We start from the raw sequence: 17,230 nt of genomic DNA, 5'->3' as shown, positions 1-17,230 counted from the left end.
GGCACTATGACAGCCGATGCCGGTAAGAAAACAACTGGCCTGTCATAATAATTATAAACTCATCTATGGCTCCTTAAATCAGAAATCAGAGAAACCAGAAATCAGTATCAGCAGCTACTACACCTAGCTGATGATGCTCACAAGACAGAAGCGGAAGAAAACACTGAATTTCTTTATTAAGTGCTCTACTACGCGAAATGTGCTATTATTATTATTATGGCTCCTTAAACTCTTTAGCAGGACGCTACCAGAACGCGCCGCACTGGAACACCTCTAAAAGTCGCATTTTCCCATGAAAGTGCTAGCTGTTCAAGGATCGATATCTTTACTTTCCCTTGGACGAATTCCACCATCTTGAGCCTCCTGGAAAAGTCCTGAGATGAGAAGAAAATGGTGTCAAACCCAGCTTGGAGAGAAACCAAAACCCCGTACTACAGTCTGGCAAATTTCATCCACGCACTCGACAGGCTTGAGCCTGGCCAGGACATAAAGAGCTCAAATCTTCAGCTGCCTTTTCCTTGCTTGGACAAATTGCATGATAGTGAATGAAAAACGTAAACTATTTGCCACCTATGTAATCAGGGAATGGCCCACGCCTGGTAAAAAATCAATGAGCAGCTAAATACATTTCCTTGCTCGTATCGAGTTCTGCGAGGACTCCCATTACAATCCATGACGACAAGAGTCCATAAACAAGAGCATGCAACTGTGATCTCTTTTCTATGGGCCAGATGCGCGGCGCGCTGCCTTCATAACATCATTGAGCTGCAGTCCGCGCACTGCGTAAAATCAAACAACGTGCTTTCCCTCTGGTTTGAAATAGAACTGGAGTTCACGCGCCAAAATTCAGAGATTGCGTAGGTACTGGAATGAATGGAGCAAAAACGGATGGGTTCGTACTAGAAATTGTGGGTTTCCGTGCATGCTTTCAGAGCGTGAAGGAGGTGAGTTACGTAATGAAGGCAGCACGCTGCGCACTGGCCTATAACCACAGTTGCATACTCTTGTTTATGCAGTCTTGAATCTGATTTCAATGGCAGTGGGTCACGCAAAATGACCCAAAATGGAAACTGCGCACAAAAATCGAATTGAAATATTTCAGTATAATCATGTCAACAACCGGTTGTCGTATCGCTTATTATTATGATTCTTTATACCCAGCTCATATTAACCCCCACTTATTCCTGTGATCTATACCTAGTGAATATATCTCCATATTCACCACTTTAACTTGGGGTATATACTTTGCTATATTACCCACTTAGCGGTTGTAACTTTTCAACTTTCAAGGGACTTGGAAATTTTCTCTCCAATTGAAAAAGAAAAAATTGAAGAGAAGAAAGAAGTCTCAGCAGGAATCGAACCTGCAACCATAAGATTCCCAAGCACCTATATTGACCACCCAGCCACCAGGGTGTTGATGCAGATCTTGGTTGAAAGATAGGTCTTAGCTCTGGAACACGCAATGCTACCTACACATAATAGTATACTATAGTATACTGGGATACTAAAATAGCTATTTCGGACCAGTATTTCAGGCCAAAACGAAGCTAGGTATAAATAGAATAAACACCTCTGTCTTGTGTTTATGGGAATATAAACACTGTCTATAAAAACCTCGGCTACGCCTCGGTTTTATAGCAGTGTTTATATTTCCATAAACACTACGACATCGGTGTTTATTCTATACATAAACACAAGACAGAGTTGTTTATTCTATTTTATTCTATACTTATTCCACTCCAAATTGAAAATAAAAATAAAAATTGGAGGTATTACACTAGCTCACCGGACTTATCATAGCCAAAGGTAAGCAGCACGGAATAATATATGGAAAAGGTAAGGTAGAGAGAGAGGAAGGGAGAAAGGCGCATGTACCATCACAGGCATTAAAGCCCAAAGGTATCATGACAACAGGTATTGCAGAAAGGGGAACATCAGAAGTTGGCGAAAAATTAGAATGGCCATCGAGCCAAGGATAGCAGCCTGTTGCAGCTCGTGAAGGTGCCGCTCTTCTCCACATAGCTGCTTAATTGAGGTAGCCGCTTCTTTTGTCAGGCCACCAAGAGCACCAAATATGATGGGCACTACGGAAACTGCCTCTCGCTGCCAAATCTGCCCAATTTACACTGCAAGGGGCAAGTACTTCGCTCTCTTTCCAACATGTTTTAGTGCTACTCTATGATCCAGTGGCACACTGACATCAATAAGTTGGACTGACTTGCCATCGTCCCACACAAGATCCGGCCGATTTGCTCCAACCATCCTATCTGTAGGGATTCGCATTTCCCACATTAACTTACGGCCTTCACTATCCTCGACGTAGTGTGGCAAGTGGCCAGGGGGAGCAGGAGATACCAGTTTGTAGCGATGACAGAGTGCCCGGTGGACTATAGCAGCAAGACGATTATGGCGAGCCGTCCGTGCCAACATGGGGCAGTATGAGAAAATATGGTCAACAGTCTTCCCGGACCTCCGCACTAACAGCACACGTCCACCACGGAAGTGTCGCCAATAACCGATCTCTGGTAGTTCCTGTTATTAACCAACTGATCCTGAGCAGCAAATACGGATGACTCAGTGGATGGACGCAATGTTGGAGACTTTTAGAAGTTGAACGAGAGAGGCATGTCCAATACACCGCCACTCCTCTGCCAATAGCGACCCTCAGGGGCTTCTGCCGCAGAGAACCTTGGGTGGTGGTTCTAATAGCAGACTTAACAATGTCAGTTGTTGCACCTCCGATGTCCAGGATGTTGAAGTGCTCCATTGCCGTGGCCGCCCGGGAGATGATCGATTTTGTTGGCGGAAGATTTTCATGATGAACATGCAGCGCAGCAATCAGCGGCAGGTCAGAGTGCGCCTGGAGATACCTAGACAGGCGGATGTATTTCCTCTCCAGCAGGTGCTCAACCGATACAATCCCTCGGCCGCCCTCAGATCTCGGCAGGTGAAAGCGGATGGTGGAAGATCGAGGGTGGTATGCTCCCACTACACGGAGATATTATTATGAGTCTTTATTCCACTCCAAATTGAAAATAAAAATAAAAATTGGAGGTATTACACTAACTCACCGGACTTATCATAGCCAAAGGTAAGCAGCACGGAATAATATACGGAAAAAAGTAAGGTAGAGAGAGAGGAAGGGAGAAAGGCGCATGTACCATCACAGGCATTAAAGCTCACAGGTATCATGGCAACAGGTACTGCAGAAAGGGGAGCATCAGAAGTTGGCGAAAAATTCAGGCCGGCAAAGCTGGGCACAACCTCCAATGCGCACCCGCAGAAAGATCAAATACGAATACCCACAGAAATACTACAGTGTTTCAATTACAAACTAAAACGAATACAATAACATACAGAGCATAAAAAGCCCACCAGGGACAGCGAAGAGCCCTATGCTGCACCCAAAACAGATCTTCGAATGGCCATCGAGCCAAGGATAGCAGCCTGCTGCAGTTCATGAAGGTGCCGCTCTTCTCCACATAGCTGCTTAATTGAGGTAGCCGCTTCCTTCGTCAGGCCACCAAGAGCACCAACTATGATGGGCACTACGGACACTGCCTCTCGCTGCCAAATCTGCCCAATTTACACTGCGAGGGGCAAGTACTTCGCTCTCTTTTCAGCATGTTTTAGTGTTACTCTATGATCCAGTGGCACACTGACATCAATAAGTTGGACTGACTTGCCATCGTCCCACACAAGATCCGGCCGATTTGCTTCAACCATCCTATCTGTAGGGATTGGCATTTCCCACATTAACTTACGGCCTTCACTATCCTCGACGTAGTGTGGCAAGTGGCCAGGGGGAGCAGGAGATACCAGTCTGTAGCGATGACAGAGTGCCCGGTGGACTATAGCGGCAAGACTATTATTATTATTATTATCAGACTTTTCCCGTTTGTCTCTTTCCCTCAAAACCAGTTAATATTATCATTATTATTATTATTATCTGAAAATCGGGTATCGAGCCAATAATAAAAGTAGAAAGGAAAAGGACATATGGAAACGAGTTAAGAGTAACTCTCCACCACTGTAACTAGATACTATATACAGTCAGAACGTGCAACAACTAGGCACAAAACTGACAGAGTACTGAGACATTCGACGTCCTGACACCTAGCTTCAACACATCTCCGTAGCGCTAACCGACAGCCTTCCAACTTGGAAGGTTCAAGGTTATGGAAAGACCAAAGAGGGGAAGACAAGCGCAACGAAAACGAGCACAAGCTACAGTCCCAACGGAACAAAGAATGTCGATTGTCACTTCCAAGAGTGACTTGGTCATGGCCACGGGAGCCAATGGTGGACTTGCCGCGTGGGACGCTAGGTCCTGTGTTGGCAGAGGTAGTGGTTGTTTACGGGGTCTTCACCGCGTGGGACACTCCAGTTGTGCGCTACGTGGGATAATGTGTAAAGGAGTGTGTTGCTTGATGCGTTCGCTCAGGTGCTGAACAGTCTGACCAACATACCGGCTAGCACAATTCCGGCATTCAAAGTTGTATCATTTTCATAGGTGTTGTTTCTTCTCACTCCATTTCTCTTTTGTGCCATGGTCATTTGTGCTGAGGACTCCTGGTCTAGTCTGCATATGTGACCGAGTAGTCGCATCCGAGCAGCTTTTATCAGGACAGTTAGTGGCTGTGTCTCTGTTCTGCGGCGAAGATCATCGTGGCTCATTATCTTTGGGTAGTGGATACCCACAACGACTCTCGGGTGTCTCCGATATGTCGAGTCAAGAGTACATAGCTGAGAGTCTGAGAGGCCCCATGTGCCAGCATTGTACACGCTTTGGGGTTGTTTCTATACAAAGCTCGGAGTTTTCCCTTGCAGATACATGGTTCGATTGTGAGAATCAAACATGGATTGACTGAGGTATGATAATTTGAACGAGCCACTAGGGACTCAATACGGACCCATAACTATGAGATGCAGGTTCATTGTACAGCATCGTGCTAGTACGACGGGCGTGGGACACGCAACTCGTTTGCGTCGTACTAGTGCGACGCTCACGCTAAAGAGGCTAAGAGAGCATGTCTGAGAAAACCAGAACATATGTGCAAGTCCATCTCTCAGATTTCGCTCAAATTTTGCAGGTAGGTTTGCTTTCGGGTGTAGGTCGACATTCCAAAGCACGCGCAAAATCTTTTGAAGGGAACCATGCAATTGGTATACCCCTCAATATTGGCCCAATATTGGCACAATTTATGGGTCTACAAACGAGCCACGGCACAGTGTACAAGAACAAGCTACGAACAAAACTCCATCAAGCAAACATTACCTCACCTTAGAAGAATTCTTGGGGCAGCACCACTTAAAGCTACACGCAAAAATTCAGTCATCTTTGCCTGAACTGTTGCACCGAAAAATGTTGCTGGCGCAAGGAGAAGCTTGTCGTTTGGAGTGATAAGTGATCACCGCTGCTTTTCCTTGTCAGAGTCAACACTACACTTTGTTCTGCAGTGTTGGGAGTGGTGTTGGAGTAGAAATTGCTGACTAGATGTCGCGGAGGGGCGAGCTTTCCTGCGCAGGTATGAGTTTGGACGTATTTCAGAATGGTCGAGTGGAAAAATTCAAAATTGTTTATTTCAAGAAAACCCAAAAAGGATGATGGGGGACATGTCCTCAGTGCTAGAAGAGGTGTTCTACTATCTGCCGGTGTATAGTGTTTGCTAATTGAGGACGTAGCTCGCTGTTTTATCAGCGCTTGTAATTTGGCTATTTTCAAGACGATCATTTGCGGCGTCAAGGGATGATCGCCCTCGTCTTCTGGAATGCTGGCGTGGCTAAGTGATGCTGCCCCAAAAACTCTTCTAAGGTGAGGTAATGTTGGCCTGGTGGAGCTTTGTTCGTAGCTTGTTCTTGTGCGCTGTGCTGTGGCTCGTTTGTAGACCCATAAATCGTGCCAATATTGGGCCAATATTGAGGGGTATGCCAATTTCATGGTTCCCTTCTAAATATTTTGCGCGGGCTTTGGAATGTCGATCTACACCCCAAAGCAAACCTACCTGCAAAATTTGAGCGAAATCTGAGAGATCGACTTGCACATATGTTCTGGTTTTCTCAGACATGCTCTCTTAAGTGCTAAGAACCCGGGTCTACCTCAGCAATTAAACCAGTCATTGTTCTTACGTTTTACACAGATGACGGAAACAGGTTCATCAGCCAGTGCTGCTTTCTTCTGTAAACCAAGGTCACCCACTGTATGACCGTAAGTTTGAATGTTAGTGGTCCATCTGCCAGAGATCCAAGCTGGTCTTATTCCACGTTCTGTGATAAACCGGAAAAGGCAGTCCTGCAAATCTTCCTCTGGCAGGGCCATGAGTTTCTCGGAACATTGTGCTTGAGACGAATACTGAGTGTAGTCAGTAGAGCTTGGCTTGAGAAGGTACAGGTCGTAATAATCACCACATTCATACTTCACATCATTCCAAGTGCGCTCTGCACAGAGATGAACACAGTGAATTGACACATTCCACCAAAAAGAATGTGTTACAACAAGGTCAAGGGTCATGAACTCGGATGTTGAGCCAAAGATAACACGGATAAAAAGAAAGGACAACATGTTACGAGTTATGACTAACTGTCCACCAAAGCGTCGAATGTCTCAGTACTCCTTGTCAGTTCGTGCCTTTTTGTCGCACTCGTTGCCTGTATATGATCGAGTTACGTTGGTGAACAGTTAATCATAATTCGTAACATTTTACCTTTTTTGCCTGAAGTGTGTCCTTTTTATGAGTATTGTCGAATTTTGTCCTTTATGTATATTAGTGCTGATGTCCAGTCAGAAATTTCCAGTTTGTAGCCTAACCGGCACATGCAGTTGCTTCTGACGAGGGAGGGGTGAATTCCCCAAAACACTGAGCAGGGAGTGGTGATTTCTTGCAGGTTTGCGCAGTGGACGGTTCGACGGACTTCTCGTGTGAGTCAGTCAAGTGAGAGTTCAAGTCGGCAGGATTAGTGCAAGCACACACAACTCCCCTACAGTCCATTTCAAAACTATAGACGCGTAGTGTTTTGCAAAATTCGATGGGAATCATTTAAATATTTTCAGTTTTTTCTCCAGATTCCGTCTCTGCATTGCTTCACAATTCTGGCTATATACTTTGTTTTCGCTACAATTGAAGTATATTTTTAGGACAGGTTTTCCGGTTTTACATGTAATATCTGTTTTGAAGGGTTTGACCAGCTTGTTTTAAGGGTTTGACCAGTTTGTTTCGGATTTTTGCTCCTGCTGAGACAGTGCTGCGCCCAGACAATCGCGGGTGCATTTTTGTACGTGTCCTGGTAGCCTCGTGGTTTCGATCCGTGATTTCCAGTACAAGTGTGGGGCATTCGAATCTAATCACGCCTCCTGCCTTTTTTCTCTCTTCTTTTCTGGATGTTTTGGATCTTGTTGGGTGAAATACAATAGAGATGATAATTATATTTTCTCTTTTTGATTTGATTTGAGCTTCCCTGTTCCCTTCGCCTGACACAACGAGTGACAGTGGTTTCACTCACGCCAGTTTCAAGTTGAGTTTGACGACGAGGATTTCGGATACTCAAGCGTCAATCAAAATTCAGCTCTTGTTCGAAGAAACAATGAACACGACTAATCATATCTTTCTCGGCATCACTGAGATTCTTACGGGCGGAAGCCATTACAGTCGGGCACTCAGAAAATGCAAACAAGAAGAAGATTCATTTGAGGCTTACATTTCTTTTGAGCCTTTCCTCACACCTTTTCATTTGCGACTTTGTGCGTTTTTTGCATTTTTGTATTTCCCGCGGCGACGAAGAAAAACCTGAAAACACATCTGAAAACCAGAAAACACTCATGCAAAACTCACGGCTGTCGTGCGCTACAGCACGTGCGGCTCGTACGTATGAGTTCACGCGTCTATAGTTTTGAAATGGACTGTAGTATTGCCTAAATCTATACAGCAGTTTGAATTTTGTTTGGTGCCTGGAATACATCAATTTACCTTCCTAGGTACTTCACATTGATTCATTATCGAATATCTAATGGTTTGTGTATGAACCACATAGCTGGCTGTACGTCTTGAGGAAATGAAGAAAACTTATGGGGCCAATTTCGAGAAGCACCCCGCGTGTACCGATATCCAAACCAAATGAGATTTCTATTTGAAAGGATTGGGAGAACTTCAAATTCACAGGATCAATCGGGGAAGTGAACCGCCTGAAAAGAGAAAAAAACGCCAAACCCACCAGAACTCGAACCCGGGACCTTGATTGTCATGAGCAATGCTCTAACCACTGAGCTATGGGACCAGGCAAGTGTTTCACTCCAAAGGCGGCTCAAAACACGTGCCACACATACTGGTGGCATTTGGGTCTTTTCCCTCCCCCAGGGGACCAACCACGGTCAGTTTCTGGAAAAAAGAAAGTGATTAATTTTTGAAAGTATTGGGAGAACTTCAAATTTAAAGGATCAGTCGGTTAAGTGAACCGGAGTGAAAAACTACAGAAAGAGTAAAAGAAACAAATTGGTTGTGCCCTGCAAGGCTTCTTTTTTTTCTACGCTTTCTTGGTACAGAAGCCAGCATCTGTCACACAGTAGGACACCAGGTCGACATTTTACACAGGAGCAACCGTCCTGAATCCACAAGGGAGTCATGCATTGGGTTGTACCCTTGTCCGCAAATAACGTTACTTGATCGAGCTTCGAGACTCGGCACTTGTGCTTCACTAGCTGCACCTGCGGCAACAGCAGCAGCAGCAGCAGTCTGCGATTGTTCCAAGCAGTTCATACTCGCAGGATTCAACTACAAACTATCCCGGCCGACATCTCAATCGAAACAAGAGCAAGAAATAATGCCAAAAAGCCACTCACGTCACTCTTCTTTGATGTAGCTTTGATGTTTGTTTGTTTATTTTACTTCACCAAGTGAACAGGCATTTCTGCCTTCTCACCAGGTCCGGAGACCTAGTTCCAACAAAATGATGAAGAGTAAAATGAAAATGTGTGTATAAAATGATTAAAATCATGCAGACGTCATAATTATATTTATCTCAATTCAGCTTTTGAAAAAAAAGATGTGTAAGATGATTAAGGATGAAAAATCGAGCTTGGGTCGTGCTGAGGTCGTATAATATATAATAATTATGACAGAAAGAACACACGAAGAAAGGGAGAAAATGAGTGAAAGTGAGGGGGAGAGAGAGAGAGAGACAATGAGAAAGAGAGAGATAGATAGATAGAGGGAGAGAGAGAGAGAGAGAGAGAGAGAGAGAGAGAGAGAGAGAGAGAGAGAGAGAGAGAGAGAGAGAGAGAGAGAGAGAGAGAGAGAGAGAGAGAGAGAGAGAGAGAGAGAGAGAGAGAGAGAGAGAGAGAGAGAGAGGGAAAGATAGGTAGATAGATAGAGGGAGAGAGAGAGAGTCAGATAGATAGAGTGAGTGAGTTAGTGTGTGAGTGTGAGTGAGTGAGTGTGAGAGAGAGAGAGAGAGAGAGAGAGAGGGAGAGAGAGGAGGGAGAGTGTGGGAGAGGGGGAGTGTGTGAGAGAGAGAGAGGGGGGGGGGGGAGGGGAGAGAGAGAGAGAGGAAGAGAGAGAGAGATTGAGAGAGAAATCGATCTGTATGTCTTGTTAGTCTGTTGTTTTGTCATTTCCTGCTTCTTTCTTCTTTTACGAATTGGGTGCGTGGTTTCAAGTAAAAAAAAATGTGAGAGTAGCTGATCGAGTTATTGCTCAGATGCAATCGCCTCTAGATCAAGTACACGAGCGAGTGCCTGGAAAGAGCATTCCACCGGACACTTGCCGCGAACCGGATGGAACCTCTCCCGAATGGACCGCGGAGAAAAGGCACACGTAGCAGATTGGACTGCTGCCCTCGAGTTGCCCGGATGTTGCTGGGGACGCCAACTGGAGAGATGTTCTTACTTTGCTGCCTCAGCCTGCCTGTGCACCAACATGGCCGCCCACCCTGCGATTACATCAGGACATTCGGGGTCTGCGCTGTTTTGGCGGCATGTGCAACCATTCGACCAGGCGGTAAATACGCGCCTGCCCACACATGCTCTCTAGGCTGCAGCGGTTTGGCATGGAGACTAGGCGCCAAGCGCAAACCGATGGGAGCGTGTATGGGCAGGCGTGTACTTACGTATTTACAACCACAGCAATAGATCATAATTACAGCTGCAGTGGTGTCAACAAATTCATTCTCCCTGGAGCATATGGACTAATGAAAAACCAGAACCCCGCAGCAATCAATCATAATTACAGCTGCAGTGGTGTCGACAACTTCATTCTCCCGGGAGCATAAGGACTAACAAAAACCCAGAACCCCGCAGCAATCAATCATAATTACAGCTGCAGTGGTGTCGACAACTTCATTCTCCCCGGAGCATAAGGACTAACAAAAACCCAGAACCCTGCAGCACTGTCTGAACAGGTCATTATTCTTACCTTTAGCACAGATTATGGAATATTCTTTGCCAGTTAGGCCTGGAATGTTTTCATGATCACTAGCTCTTGCCAAACCATGTTCATCGCGATGGATCCAAGCCGGAGATATGCCAAGTTTCTTGACAAAGAACGAAAGACACTCCTTGGTCTCAAGCAAAGGAAGTTTCATTTTTTGTACTCTACATAGATAGTCGGCAGCATCGTAGGTGCTCCGGGTTCCGTTTATAATGTAGTAAAGATCATAGTTTTGACATTCGTGCTTCACAGTACCTGACAGGGGAGACCAGGGGCGCTCTGTGTGGACAAATATAAACAGCAGCAGGAAAGCCAATCCACACACGAAACAGACCATACTGAAAAAAGCTCTCTGAAGGCTTATCAAATTATTACAGTCGTGGTTAACTGAAGCATAACTCGTTCCCATGTGTTTCACTTCTTCATTTTTTATTGAAAATATGACTTCAATTCACGCAGCTTCGTTACAGCAACTTGTATTGTGGCAACACTGGGCAACACTCAGATGCACTGCTTCTTCACGTAGCTGAACAAATCTTCACGCAGCTGAACAATTCTTCACGCAGCTGAACAATTCTTCTATATGTTATAAAGTAAAATACACAGTCGCAGCAAAACTGACTGAAGCCATACTGACGTTCAATAGCATGGTGGTCACCTACTTCACGTCTTGAGTGCACAAGGCTGTGATGAACAAATGAGTTTATTTTAATTATTATTCTCCATCCAGGTTGAAACGACAACAAAGAATGAGCAACCAAAACGGAAGCAGGGTTCTAGATGGCTGATCAGAGCCTGATCGCAAATATGTACTCACTTTGCAAGCAGATTTTACGCCGGGCCTGCGTTGCAAGATGCGTCTGCAGATCGCTGGCACGGACAGAATCGAGAGGACCTTGGCTCAAGATCCAATACGAGTCGTAAGTTGCTGAGTATCGGGTCAGCGAATCAAGGCAGTAGTGCAAGTAGGGCAGAGGGATGATGGCATTGATCTCATTTGGATGCTCACAGTTATGTATGGCCGCATAATAGTTAGAATAATCCTGCAGGGTCTGCGTGGGATAGAGGAGGAACTTGTCAGCCGTCCAGCAACTTGCCTTCTTTTCAAGTTTGGCTGCAGAGACAAAAAGAAAACGCAGTTTGCTTGAGACTCGGTTAGAACGGGTTTTTCAGCATCCACAGGAACGCCACCACCCTACAGACTGAGCAGTAATAAATGGCATTGGGTAAAGCTGATAGCCAAGAGTACAAATAGGGATGGTTGTGAACGTTTAGAGTTTGCATTTGCAACAGCCGGCAGCTCGTCATTGTGCAATGTTGCTGCACCTTCATGTGCTAGTAATGTTCCCAGCGGACTTGGCACGCGAGCATTCTGTTCTGGCTTCACAGCAGGCACCGAACTGCCGTGCCTTGGCAATGTGGTCCAAATATGCACGTACTGAACGAAAATGTTGAACGATTTTAGGACCTGAACAAGATCCAGGGCTCCCGCACCAGCTAAGCAACTGCCTGTTGCAACATATAATGCTCAAAGTGAATACTCACTTGACGACTTGCACAGGACATGAGCAGCAGTGGATGCGCGAATGTTCTGCGTGTTTGCCTTCATATTGAAACGGATGGGGGCTCTTGAGACTGGGTTCAGCACCCAGATGAAACCATCAGCAATGTTCAAGTTGTTTTCGAGAATGAAATTCTTGATTTCGAGCACTTCATCCATCGTCATCAGTCTTGTGCCTCTGTCCTCACACGCCATACTAGCCCGGTCAACTGTTGTCTGGTGTTGGCTAAAATACCAGTGGTCTCGGCCAACTGTCACCGAGTCTACAATACCCACACAAAATGGAACAGATGAGAACACAAAACATTGTCCAAACATCAAGTGGTGAGTGAGAACCAGATGGGAATTATCCCTTGCGCAACTGCTCTGTCCTCTCCCTCCACAGATATCACTTCCAAAAGAGTATCTAGAAGCTTTGTCCCTCAATTTCCGGACAGGGAGCAGCCGGAAACTATTGCCATCGCTTTCAGCAACATCGATTTCTTTCTTTGCATCCAAAGCCAGGCGATTAGTTTTTTTTCCGGGAAGAGCAAAACCTTGGCTTTTTCATGTTTGAAGATTGTGTCCTCAGACTTCTCCACTAACAAAATGACATTGAAATGGTCAGCACGATGCAATCGCTGACCAACTAGAAAGGCAACACAAAAACAAGACTGAACTTTGCTCGCGATCTCGGTATGATTTGGCAACACAATGTTATATGTTTTAACTTAACACTAATGCAATCGTGGGGCAACACGGCGCCAGCAACCTTAACACAATGAAAACTCACCAATTGCCTGGCAATCCGGCAGATTTCTGTACCTGTATTGGTTATTCAAGTACACAGAATAAAAAGGTTTTAAAAGCGCAGAATTGTGGTATCGCCCGCCTGCACATGGAGGATTGGTGCAGCGTTCAAAACGCGGCCAAAAGCATTTGAATTTCGCCGTCTCCCATTCCAGGTATCGGTTCGGATCATTCCTGTTTTCGACTGTTAGTTGTGCTGTTGGGCAGAAAGAAGAAAAGCAGAACAGGCTCGTACCGCACTAGTCAAAATAGGATTCAAACGCATGAATAGTGTCGCAGACTGTCTATACACAACGGTGTGTAGCGCTAATAGGCCAAGTACAACGTCTAGAAGATTCGTCCAGAGGATTTGTCTAGAGAGGGCTGCGAAAAGCAATCCGCACTGACATCGGTCCCCGTCTCCGCTCCACTCTGCTACATTCTATGATCACCAGGTGGAACTCCCTGCCTACCGAGATCAGGATATCTGACACCCGTGGTGTATTTAGCACGCACATGTAAATGCTAGGCAATAGATTATGTCACGTCGAATCAACGTGAAGTACTCGGCAAACCCTGCAAGAAAGCACCACTCCCTACTGGGTATTGAACAGGGAGTGGTGCTTTCTTGCAGGTTTGCCGAGTCGAAGGTTCGATGGACTTCTCGTGTTCTCTGGATGGCGGTCGTGAGTCAGTCAAGTCAAGTCAGTGGAATAGAGCTCCGTTGGTTTCAGGTAGAAATACAGCAGCTAACAATGTTAGCTGCTGTATTTCTACCTGAAACCATATTAGCTACATGTATATAAGTGTGTGTTTTAGTTCTTACATTTTTATGTGACGGCGTTCCACTGATGACAGTCACAAGAAAACGTTATGGAACTTGACTTTCTTCATTTTTGCTGTTGTTATGAGTGCACAATTTATCTTATTTATTGCCATTTTACGACTATTGTCTCCTCGTCGATTGTTTAAATATATATATTATAATATTATTATGTACTTGAGCCATGTAAGAATATTCTTGCTGATTCTCTACCCAGGAGAATGAAGCACCACTGCAGCTGTACTTAGAGAAGGAGAGCTCTGTGCCAGAACTTTGCAGCCTAGAGAGCGTGTGTGGGCAGGCGTGTGTTTACCGCCATATTGCCAGGTGTGTCTTTACCACCATATTTATCAACCATGATTCTCTACCCCCAATATAAATTCTGGCTTCGTTTTTGTTATTGCTTATTCCCATGTAACCACTGATGAAAATGGGTGAAAAGCTTCTGGTATGAAATTGTGAGTATAGTAAACATTCAATAGGGGAACTTGTGGCCAGGCACACGGGGTACATGGATGCAGCTAATGGGGTCGTTCTCGGCACTTGTGCCAGTGGTTGTGAGACGTATCCACTCACCCCCACCGTAAGGCGCTGCATCTGCCGCTAGGGTTTATCGGGTGTCAGCGGCCGTCGTGAGTTCCCTTCGGGAACGGACACGATAATTTACTTTTTTAATATATGTCATTGAGAACGACCCCTGTCCACTAATGACTTCTATAGTACATGCGTTATCAGTGGACCGGGGTCATTCTCAATGCTAGTGGGTCCTACAAACACAGGTGTGCAACATGATGCATCTAGCTCATGGTGAGGGTGCTAATGTTCTATTTCGAAAATTCAAATCAAACTTTCTTCCGAATACCAAGATAGTGTAGAACATATCATTGCAGGACCCACACGCACTTCTGACCGTGTTTCAAGTCATTATTACTGAATCACGCAACGCACAAGGACAAGGGGTTTCTCGAGCACTTCAAAGATCTCAACAAGTTAGCAGCGACACACACACACACACACACATACATCCATACAACTGAACATGAACACACATACACATTCCAGCAAACACGTGCTTACACGTCCGGGCTCACATACAAACACGGCGAAAAACTTACCATTACAGGTGCGATAGTTCTTGCGCGCAGTGCCGCTGCACACTGGTCCTACTTTGTGATCATCATCCGCACTTGGACAACCATCGTCGTCTATACACCGCCAAAAGTTCCCATTAAGGCAAGGGTCTGTACCATCAATGTTGCTATCCTGCCACACAGTAGCCTGTAGAGCACCACCACACCCTGCAAACAGTAGCCGAAGACGAAGAGGAGTGAAATCAAAAAGAGCAGATAAACAAATGCCGCTTGCATTGCGCAATTACACTATCCCGATGTGACCTTGTCCCGAGAGCCAGTGAGCCTGGTACGGAGTTATGAAAGAAGATTTTTGGGAAATTGAAAGATTGGCGGAACTTCAAAATTCAAAAGATCACTTGTTGAAAGGAAATGCGTGAAAAGAGGACAAGGTGCAAACCCCACCGGGACACCAGGACACCAGGACTCGAACCCGGGATCTAGGTGGTCATGAGCAAATCTCTGACCCTCTTGCTAACAAGTGACACTTGTTTCACCACGTCATCAAGGTCGGGGTCTGCAGCGTGTGATGCTGATCACCATGATGTCAGAAAGTCAAGTCAACATCCGTTGCTTCCAGCTTCCAACTTTCAACTGCCAGTGAGCAGACTGCACTGTGATCACATGCGATTGGCCAAATGAGGGCTAGCCTGCGAATCAAGAGGTCCCTCACGCGAGGGCAAAGCTTGCAATGGGAACATGAGCTCTATAGATTCATTTATAATCTCCGTACATGTGTATGTACTCTCCAATTGGGATCGTGCTGGTGCTGGTGGGTACTGCATTTCTTTCTTCAATTTTCGAGTATACAAAGACCACTTTAGAAATTCTTAATATGAGCTGCAACAAGGGAAGCACGCACAGCATTATTATTTATTCTTGTTTTACTAGGGAATTCCCAACAGGCGGCAACGCCTTCTTACAGGGAACCCTAGGAACATTCTGATGGATGCGCGAAATTCAGCTGGTGACCTAGGCGTACGGCAAGCCGGTGGCAGTGCATTCCACCTATCAGCACCTTAGTAAGAATTTTCACTGAAACCACATCGGGTGTCAGCACGGGGAAGAACAAGGGCAGCAGAAACATAAATCCTTCACATGCAATCCACGCTGTTGTGTGCACCTGAGTTCTTTCTGCTGGTGCTTGCACCACGACGGCTTGTTGCAATCGTGTCAGCAACACGCAAACAATTATCAAACACACGTGCATGCAAACAAACACACACTGGCACAAGCACACCTACACACACGCGCTGACACGCCTACACACACGCACATACACGTATGCACACACATACAACGAGACTCACCTACACTGCACACACACACACATACGCACATACATACACAAAGACTCACCTTGAAAATGATTCCTGACCCCGTCTTCTCTTACTAGAGCGAGTTGGTAACTCTCGCGCCTACGTACATACTCTAAGCAAGATACAGACACACAAAACACACACTGTTCATTCAACCATGGTTTGTGTTCAGGAGAATACTGCCGGGTCCACAACATCTACTGCAGTTGTATTATCTTATTATCATGACAGCGTTTTCTAGTGTTCTGTTATCGCAGAGTATTCTATGTAAGTTTCCAGTGTACAGTCCATTTCAAAAATATAGGTGCATGGTATTTTTGAAATATTTCAAATTTGGCTAAAGCTTTTTGAGAATTTTTTCAGAATGTTGCCCAGGTTCTTCTCGCAATTACTCTTATATAGATTTTTAGGCGATCAGATATTAAACATCCATTTTCGAATTTGTTGTGCACAAAACGACAGAATTGCCACCCATCTTCCTATAAATCCTCAATATGTTGATGCGCAGTGATCAACGACAAGTTGACAAGTTAATTGTTCCCAGCGTTTATTCTTCGCCTCGAAACTGGCTCTCGACTTATCCGTGTGAACTTACTGTAGCAACCAGCAGTGTTCTGCCAGATACCCTTATATGGCTTGGCGGGGATGCTCTCACGCAGTGATGTTCTGTAGCCCTCTAGACACCTTACACGACCGCTCTCCTCAACATAGCGGACGCCTTCATCTCGGCGAATACCGCGGCTGGAGATGGCACCGCCTGGCAGACGTGCTCCTGACATTCACAAATCACAACACCAAAGAACAGGTACAAGTCCTTAACCAAATAAGTAGACATTATGTTTTTTTGGCTGTAGCATACTTTTTCAGCATACACACACGTACACACACAAACCCCACCACTGATGCCACACCTCAACGTACTTGGTCCGGCTCATCGCAATTGTCGCTTATCTCCCACGCACTTTTTGACAGGTAAAACCCAGGCCAATCTCGATATCTAACTTACTTTTGCTTGGGAGGTTGTGATGGCAAGATCAAATGAGGCACCAAAGAAAAAATGAGCGCGACTAGCGCTTTGAATCGCGATGTGTTCAACTTTTTTGGGAAGTGGAAATCTGGCCATTCACTGTCTGTGTTGCCAAAAAATCCAAGCGCAGCGACCCGAAGACCGGAACTGTAGCAGGGGCAACTGACATCCTGGAGAGCGT

General features: G+C 45.4%; 1 protein-coding gene across 1 annotated transcript in view; it reads right to left on the bottom strand.

Annotated features, from left to right (window-relative positions):
- LOC135827299 (mucin-19-like) overlaps window positions 1–17,230 on the bottom strand; it is a 43,784-nt gene that overhangs the window by 11,636 nt on the left and 14,918 nt on the right. The window contains exons 6-13 of the mRNA XM_065339827.1: window positions 16,618–16,794; window positions 16,063–16,134; window positions 14,689–14,871; window positions 12,755–12,967; window positions 11,967–12,245; window positions 11,239–11,535; window positions 10,407–10,700; window positions 6,133–6,441 (exon numbers count right to left, since the gene is read on the bottom strand). Of these exons, the coding sequence (XP_065195899.1) occupies window positions 6,133–6,441; window positions 10,407–10,700; window positions 11,239–11,535; window positions 11,967–12,245; window positions 12,755–12,967; window positions 14,689–14,871; window positions 16,063–16,134; window positions 16,618–16,794 (1,824 nt within the window). The remainder of the gene's footprint in view (window positions 1–6,132; window positions 6,442–10,406; window positions 10,701–11,238; window positions 11,536–11,966; window positions 12,246–12,754; window positions 12,968–14,688; window positions 14,872–16,062; window positions 16,135–16,617; window positions 16,795–17,230) is intronic.

Source organism: Sycon ciliatum, chromosome 11 (genome assembly GCF_964019385.1).
Source record: "Sycon ciliatum chromosome 11, ocSycCili1.1, whole genome shotgun sequence".
Lineage (NCBI taxonomy): Eukaryota > Metazoa > Porifera > Calcarea > Leucosolenida > Sycettidae > Sycon > Sycon ciliatum.
The sequence above is the reverse complement of the archived record's forward strand: the minus strand, read 5'-3'. Positions and strand labels throughout refer to the sequence as shown.